This window comes from Lepidochelys kempii, chromosome 6 (assembly GCF_965140285.1).
Source record: "Lepidochelys kempii isolate rLepKem1 chromosome 6, rLepKem1.hap1, whole genome shotgun sequence".
NCBI lineage: Eukaryota > Metazoa > Chordata > Testudines > Cheloniidae > Lepidochelys > Lepidochelys kempii.
The window spans coordinates 114,249,607-114,258,430 of NC_136385.1; the positions used below are offsets into that span (position 1 = coordinate 114,249,607).

At 35.1% G+C, this 8,824-nt stretch overlaps 1 protein-coding gene across 4 annotated transcripts in view; it reads left to right on the plus strand.

Annotated features, from left to right (window-relative positions):
* KLC1 (kinesin light chain 1) overlaps positions 1–8,824 on the plus strand; it is a 62,779-nt gene that overhangs the window by 47,801 nt on the left and 6,154 nt on the right. For 2 of the 4 annotated variants that reach the window (XM_073349766.2, XM_073349767.2), the window contains exons 13-14: positions 229–359; positions 7,326–7,392. In XM_073349766.2, the coding sequence (XP_073205867.1) occupies positions 229–359; positions 7,326–7,392 (198 nt within the window). The remainder of the gene's footprint in view (positions 1–228; positions 360–7,325; positions 7,393–8,824) is intronic. The other 2 variants (XM_073349768.2, XM_073349770.2) reach the window with 1 other exon arrangement.

The following is an 8,824-nucleotide window of genomic DNA, read 5'->3' on the forward strand; positions in this document are numbered from 1 at the left end:
TTCTGAAGTCCTTGTGATAAGTAGGCACTGTTAAGTCTGAATGCTGACAGTAATCTTCCTGATAAAATACAATTTATATGTCATTTTAAAATATTTATATAATTTGGCACTATTACCTATCGGTAGCAGAACATAAGTATTTTGACTATACATGTTGTTGTTGTTAATTCAGCTGTGGGGGAGGGGCAAAAACTGTTGCAGTTTCACATTTGTTCAAATTTTTTTCAGGATGGCACTGGATCTTTAAAACGCAGTGGTTCCTTTAGCAAGCTCCGTGCTTCAATTAGACGCAGCAGTGAGAAGCTGGTTAGAAAGCTGAAGGGAGGAAGTTCACGAGACAGTGAACCAAAGAATCCTGGGTAATTATTTATTCTTAGATGAGCTGGTGTGCTCCCAGTTCGTACCCATTTTGTAGCCTAGCACTGATCTAGGTAGCCTTTTCTCTTGTGGCTATTATCTACCTTTACTGCATGTAGAATTGTAGTTCATAAAAAGGTCTTAAACATATTGTATTCCTTACTGAAAAGTGATATAGGGAATAATTTAACTCTATGCTGACAGTTCCTTAATATTAACAGTGGAAAAAAATTAATTTATTTTAGTATTTATTGCTCAGTTGTTGTTTTTTACAGAACTTGCAACTTCTTAAAGGAGGATGCTTAGCATGATGGCAGCTCTAAGAAAAAGCTTTATTTAGAACATGTTTATATAGTCAGAGTATTATTGGTGCACTTTATTAAATTGCTAAATTTCTTTTTTCCCAGAGAATAAATTAAGTTGCCCATACTTTATTCTTAAGTACTGTAGTGGGAAAAGGGATGTGGGGGCAGGGGTTGTTTGTTTTTTGGTGTTTTATTTTTATTTTTTGCTTCAGTAGAACTCACGACTAGCATAGCATTATGAATAGTTAATGTATTAAAAATAAAGGTCAGTGTTAACACAATTTGACATCAGACTTTTTAAATCTAAGAATCTGGTTCTATACAAACAGAATGCATTTCACATATTGTATGTATTAATTTTCTACTAACATTTAAACTTGCTCTTTATCACGAGTATAGAAGTGGAAAGCTACTGTTAAAGCGAACAAAATGTTACCTCTCAATCCTTAGTGTTGAGGGAAAACGTTTACTGGAAGTCAGCATAAACAATCATTTTTAGTCATGCTTCACTTAGAAACTAAGGCTTAGTGTACCTAAAAAGTTAGGTCAACTCAGCTATGTGACTCAAGGATGTGAAAAATCCACAGCTCTGAGCAAGATGGTTAAGCTGACCTAAATCCTGGTGTAGACAGCACTAGGTCGATGGAAGAATTTTTCTATCAACCTCGCTACTGCCTCTTGGGGAATGGGTCACCTATGTTATGGGACAACCTCTCCTGTCAGCTTAAGCCTTAGGTAGTGTCTACACTGAAGTGCTACAGTGGTGCAACTCCAGCGTTTCAAATGTAAACAATCCCTAAGAAGGATTAACTACTGAAACATCCACATTTCAAAGGGCAGAAAATAGTGTCAAAAAAACTCTTAACTATTAAATATATATGTACTGTAAATTCAGTGAATCAAGAATTTTACCACATGCTATTAGCTACATGTTATGTGTTAAATTCTCACACCACTGAAGTCAGTGGCAAAACTTCCACTGAATTTAAGGAGGGGAGGCACTGTGTATTTTCATGGCTTTAAGTGTATTTATAATTCCTGCTGATGCACAAAACGATATGTTCATCTGTTTACGTATTGCACTATGCAAACTGAAACATTCATCACAGAATTGAGCATAAGCATTACCTTTTTCCTTAATAGTCTTACAGTTCTAGCAGCATATCAGGTTTAGCCTTGAATACTTTTTTCACTTTGGAAAACAAACCAATTTGGTTCCCAGCTACAACTGTTAGAACAGCATTGCTTTATTGAGCTTCTGTTTAAAAGTTCTAAATAAGAGAACTTGGGTTGTCTTCATCTGCTGGAATAACAATCTGAATGAGTGAGTCCATATGATAAATACATTTAGAAGTATTTATGTAGTAATATAAATTGGTTTGTGATGTCTGGGGCAGGGACAGGGTCATGGGGGCATATCATAAACTGGTGTAAATTATCGTAGCTCCATTGGAGATCTGCCACATTATTTTTATCTGCTTGTAAAATATCATGCACACCCATGATACTATATAAATAATTTCTGTTGCTATTTAATTATCATTTTTTGATTACTTACCTCATTGATATTTGCTTTGAAGTGTTTTCAACCTTACATCTGACCAGATAGTATCAATCGTTAGTAAAAATTCATTTCTGAGCGGGTGAAGATGAGATTCTGTGCCCAGTGAAGTCGGTGGCAAAACTCCTACTGAATTCATTGGCGCACAAGCAAGCTGTCAATGAAAGGGTGTTTTTTCAATGAAGGTAGGGTGGAAGACTGGATTTAAAAAACAAACAAACCCCCACACAACAGTATAATGGAAGAAATACAAAACTGCAAGATAGTTTAGCAAAACAGTGCAAATACAAGCCCAGAATGAGTCTTATTCTTCCAACATCCATAGTTAAAAAATTTGTAAATGTTTCAATCATTATCAACTCCCCATATTGCCAAGGTTTATCATTTGTTTTTATAAACTATAATTTATATCTAATAACTATTTCCTTTACCCCCAATATTTTTGGGGAGGTTTAAAAGTTTTTATGACATTTTATGGAACCAGGTTCCTATTCCTGGTATCATGCAGTTAATAATAGGGAAATATATGGACAACTTGTTTTTTATAAATTGTAAATAATAGCTAAAGGGTGTTTCTACCATATTTTGAATATTCACACTTACTTTATTCGGCATTGCAATCTGCTGTAAACATCCTCTGTATGTGTGCTGCATGTAAGTAAAAGTACTCTACCCACATCAATATGAACTGTATTTTTGACCCTATGCCACCTAAATGTGTGTGATATTTATATTCATGAAAAAGTTAGTGTAGAACAGATGCTAAAATGCCAGCATCATTCTTGGTTTCCAGTGTTCATAAAGTGTCCTGTGCTCTTTGAAAGACTGTCTGATATTTGAAGGTAAAATTCTTCATTAGCTTATCTGTTATGTACATATTCCGCAAATAGTTCTGATTTCAAAATCTTTCATTGCTGGTGATCATGTAGTGCCGGCAAGAAAAAAGTTTCATTTTGAGGTCCTAGGATGAGTGTGCCGTACTGGCACTTTTTTTTTTTTTTTAATTAATCTTTTGACTAGTAAATGTACAAATTCTATCTGGAAGTTGATGAGAATACCTATACAACCCTTGTTGTTGTAGATTATAAAATCTTTTAAAAATCTTTTCATTTTCTTAGCTATTTTAGGAAGAAGTTAAATATCTGGTTTGTAAAATTTAAATTTTTTTAACCCTTTCATGGTTTTCTAGATCATGGAAGTGCAATTTAGAGGATAGGATTTAGTAAAATATATACATATGTTTACACAAGAATACTTTCCAATAACTTCTTTATTCATAATAGGTTTTTTCAACTTCATTTCCAGTAGTAACATTGCTTTCCATAGTAATTTGCTACATTTAGTTAAAACGGCTCTGTTTTCTTTTACTGCCATTTGATTTTTAAAAGTGACAATTTGATGTATATATTTTTATATAAACACACATTTGTGTTTAAGATGTTGCAAATAACTGAATACAGTATTGCTAGTGTATATAAAGATCTACTGACTTCTCAGAAAAATGGTTTGTAAATAGAATGTTGTTCAAGATTTTCCATGAGAAATCATGTGGTTTTTTCTTCTCACCACTACCTCTGCCTCTTCTGTTTTCTGTGAAGACTATATTTTTGCTTTGCAGTTCACCTGTTCCTGCTGCTTTGTCCTCACTTACAGTCATAGTCATTGATCATGCTGTCAAACAAGGATTATGATTTCAAATGAGGAATATATAACAGGAATAGATGAGCTCCAAAGCCTTAAAAACCCAGTCTTCAGACATCTATTCAGAGAAAATTGAGGGAAGGAGGGAAAAAACACTTATCAAATTATTTATAGGTAAAATGTTTTCGATAAGGTGATAGAAGGTCTGTAAGAGTTAGATGTTACAAACATACAATACTTGAAACTTGGTGTGAACTACTTTCCATGGACATTTACTTTTTATTTGATTTCAGATCTTTAATTTTACATCTATTTTGCTCTCCATTGTTTAAAATTTGACCACAGAACAAGTTAGCTAAGTTGTTACAGCAAAAATAAAAGCAAAGCTTTTTTAAAATAGCTGTTTGTTATAACACAAAGAAAAATTATGCATGTATTTTGAGTATTTTTAGTCTTGTTTTTTACTTGAAAAAAGTTACAAGTGCATTTGCCAAACTAATTTTCATCTGTAGATGAAAATCTAATTTTACTTCTAAAGTAAATTGGCTGCTAATAACTTTTAAAAAGTTGAAACTTAGTGATGATATTTGTTTGTTGAGGTTCATTATTAGCACTGGAGCGAAAGTAAACAAGGCATTTAGGTAGATTTATACCTGTGGATTTTTTTTTTGTTTTCCTGGAGTTTGGATTTTGTTTTTAATAAACCTTTATGCTCTTACTTTTTGAAAAGAGATTTTCATTTGTGATGTTTTGTATGTGTGTTTTTACCGATTAACATACTTTAACTTTCATGTGTAACCTTAATTGTATATTTTATGTAAATAAATAACAGAGAGGTATAAACCATGCATGATTCATTGCTTCTTTTTTGTTGCTAACTCTTATGTCATATTTTAAATTATGTGCATTCTGCTATCTGAAACATTCAAAATTAATTGCATTAAAAATGTAGTATACTTACATTGTGTAGCTGCTGCCTGCATTTATGTGTATAGGTATTTTGTATTTTAGTTTCAGTATTCCAAACATAACACATTATTTGGGCTCAGATCTATCAGAGCACTTAAGCACATTCTTACCTTAAGCACATGCTTACCTTTACGTCTGAGTAGTCCTGTTGATTTCAGTGGGACTAATGACTTGCTTATTGTGCAATATGAGCTCTGCAGAGAGACCTCCACACATGGCTTCAGGGAGCCACCTCTGCAGATCACACTGCAGGATTGGGGCTTAACTTTGGTGTTAATAGCGTGACAAAATAATTTTATTTAAGGTGCTCCTTTAGAAACTGACAAATCATAAAAAAGACGCGGTGATCTCTTACCAACAGAGCACTATGTTCTAGGTGACATACAGGTATTTGGGATGGGGAATAGCCAATTCATATTGTACCATTTCAGTAAAATCTTCTGACATTGGGGACTATTTAATACTCTTAACTTAAAATGTATATAACCTCACTTTAAATATTTTAGTCTTAAATGTTGTAGATGTTTGAATAATCTTTAGTAAAGATCAAGATGAAAGCAATTATTAATCATAGAATCATAGAATATCAGGGTTGGAAGGGACCCCAGAAGGTCATCTAGTCCAACCCCCTGCTCAAAGCAGGACCAATTCCCAGTTAAATCATCCCAGCCAGGGCTTTGTCAAGCCTGACCTTAAAAACCTCTAAGGAAGGAGATTCTACCACCTCCCTAGGTAACGCATTCCAGTGTTTCACCACCCTCTTAGTGAAAAAGTTTTTCCTAATATCCCATCTAAACCTCCCCCACTGCAACTTGAGACCATTACTCCTCGTTCTGTCATCTGCTACAATTGAGAACAGTCTAGAGCCATCCTCTTTGGAACCCCCTTTCAGGTAGTTGAAAGCAGCTATCAAATCCCCCCTCATTCTTCTCTTCTGCAGGCTAAACAATCCCAGCTCCCTCAGCCTCTCCTCATAACTCATGTGTTCCAGTCCCCTAATCATTTTTGTTGCCCTTCGCTGGACTCTCTCCAATTTATCCACATCCTTCTTGAAGTGTGGGGCCCAAAACTGGACACAGTACTCCAGATGAGGCCTCACCAATGTCGAATAGAGGGGAACGATCACGTCCCTCGATCTGCTCGCTATGCCCCTACTTATACATCCCAAAATGCCATTGGCCTTCTTGGCAACAAGGGCACACTGCTGACTCATATCCAGCTTCTCATCCACTGTCACCCCTAGGTCCTTTTCTGCCGAACTGCTGCCTAGCCATTCGGTCCCTAGTCTGTAGCTGTGCATTGGGTTCTTCCGTCCTAAGTGCAGGACCCTGCACTTGTCCTTATTGAACCTCATCAGATTTCTTTTGGCCCAATCCTCCAATTTGTCTAGGTCCTTCTGTATCCTATCCCTCCCCTCCAGCGTATCTACCACTCCTCCCAGTTTAGTATCATCCGCAAATTTGCTGAGAGTGCAATCCACACCATCCTCCAGATCATTTATGAAGATATTGAACAAAACCGGTCCCAGGACCGACCCTTGGGGCACTCCACTTGATACCGGCTGCCAACTAGATATGGAGCCATTGATCACTACCCGTTGAGCCCGACAATCTAGCCAGCTTTCTACCCACCTTGTAGTGCATTCATCCAGCCCATACTTCCAATCCTTATCCTCAAGAATGCAGAAGTTGATGATATAAAATAGTTAATACAGAGTTATCTTGATTAGCAGTAGCCCTTCTAAAATAACAAGGTCTTAAATTGATTGTGTTATCTTTGTGGTGTATTGCTTTCAGAAGACCATTTTAGATTTTAGGACTACCACTGATTGAAGCACGTTATGGCCGCAAGCATGACAAAAGTTAATAGTAGCAACAATCTTGTATTGTCCTTCATTTCAAAATAGACTTAGCAAGCTTTTAAAAAAATCTGCTATAAAAGCAATGTTTGTGGTAACCTGTTAGTTTTTGCCTTATTTATGTAAACCGAAGTTTTTCCATAGTTTTTACTAGTTAAGTACAGCTTATTTGATAAATTTATTAATATGTATTAATATTTTCACAAACATTTCCTAAACAACTACATTTGAATAATTTGATTTTTTAAAATTAGCTAAATAACTTTAAAATGAGCATTAAAGTGGAGCATATGTTAAATTAATGTATTGATTCAGCAAGATGACATTTTGGAAACTGAAATAATTTGAACCATTAAAGATATGAACATCAAACACGTAATGTGCTTAAGTACTATGGGGCTGGCAATTATTTTGATACATATCTTAGAATTAAAAGAGAGAAGGAAAATGTGCAAATATATATAAGTAACTATAGAAAGTATTTCTCTTAAAGAGCATACTTCATATTAGGTTTCATAGGTTGTATTAAAACTCCCTTAAGTTTGCCTCACTATTATTATACTTGTGTGTTTAGAGTTTAGTTTTCAATTATTCTGATTGGTTTATCCTTGCATGTTCACTATCCTGGTTGCAGCATGAAGCGTGCCAGTTCTCTGAATGTTCTTAACATGGGTGGCAAGGCTACTGAAGATCACTTTCAAGTAAGAAGCCCTATAATATTCTTACACAAGTAGATACCAGTAGCAGGGTTTGGGCTGAAGAGCTTGAGAAACAGTAAAATGATAAACCTCTTGGGACCCAATAAGACTCTCAGTATAGCAGAGCACTTTAAGCATGTGCTTTAAGTCCACTGGCATTCAGCAAAGCACTTAAACACATACTTAACTTTAAGCACCTGCTTAAGTCCCATTGATATCAGTCAGTTAAGCAGATGCTTAACTATTATGCTGAACTGGAGCCTGAATGAGAATATTGGAATGGCTAGTAAGTTTTTTTGAATCTTACAGTCTTGTAATATAATTTAAAAAGGCATACTTGTAAAGCTCAGATAGTCTGTATTTTTGATAAAAGAAGCTTCTCTCAAAAGGTGTTCTTCTCTCACAACTAGGTGTTGTGTGCTCTCAAATCCCAATTACTTCAGTAGGAGCTCAGGATGCACAGGAGCAGGCCCTAAATTTATCTGATCTGTTAAGAATTGCTTCTACCAAAATGTAAACTGTAAATATTTTGCCTAACTGTATTCAGTGTATCTGATCACTACTACACATAACTGTTTGTACCTAATAAGTCACCATTGCATATGTTGTCAAGCAAAGCTAGTAATGTTCTGTGTTCTAAACAACGTTGTGCATTTTACTAACAGCAGCTGTGACTAACTTTGGGGGGAATATTAATTGCATCAATGCCAGCATACTGTATTCTGTAGAATCTTTACCTTTATTTGCCCGAAGGCTTACAATAAAAGCACACGCTGCATGGATCTCTTTCACTGTTGTGTGGCATAAAGGTATCTCCTTAGTATTATCCCTAAAGAGTCTACTGCAGTTTTTTAATTCTCTGAAATTTATGCAAAGATTCATTAATTTATGTGAACTTTGACCAAAAAAAATCCACCAAGGTAAATCAAAAAGCACTTTGCAACGGTAATACAAAAAGTGCCCAGGGCTTTCAAAATCAGATTGTCTTGGCCTAGGAGTATTTAACTTTATAACTGGTTTTCTATACATTCCATAATCTGTACTTTCTCAACAAGCTGTGCTTACCACATGCGAAATGTATAAAGTTAACAATGTGTTTACAAAAATTTTCCCTGGTTTGCCAAGTAGACACTTGCCAATATCCCTAGGCAGTCAGCCCCTTCTGTAATAAATATCTGTTAGGAATGCAAGGGAAGTGCTCAGATATTACTACATTTGTTCAGTTTAGCTAGTTGAAGTAAAGATAGTTATTAGGATGTGAAAAAAAATCTTATATAATCTCTCTGACTAAAGTAGGTAAGCAATACTAGTTTCCTAAAGTACACCAATTGTTCAAATATTTGTTTTAGTTTTTAAATTTTTTTATCATTCTTTTTATGCAGACATCCAGGTTGCTCAAGCATTTTAATAATTTTTTTTCATTTTTTTCATACAG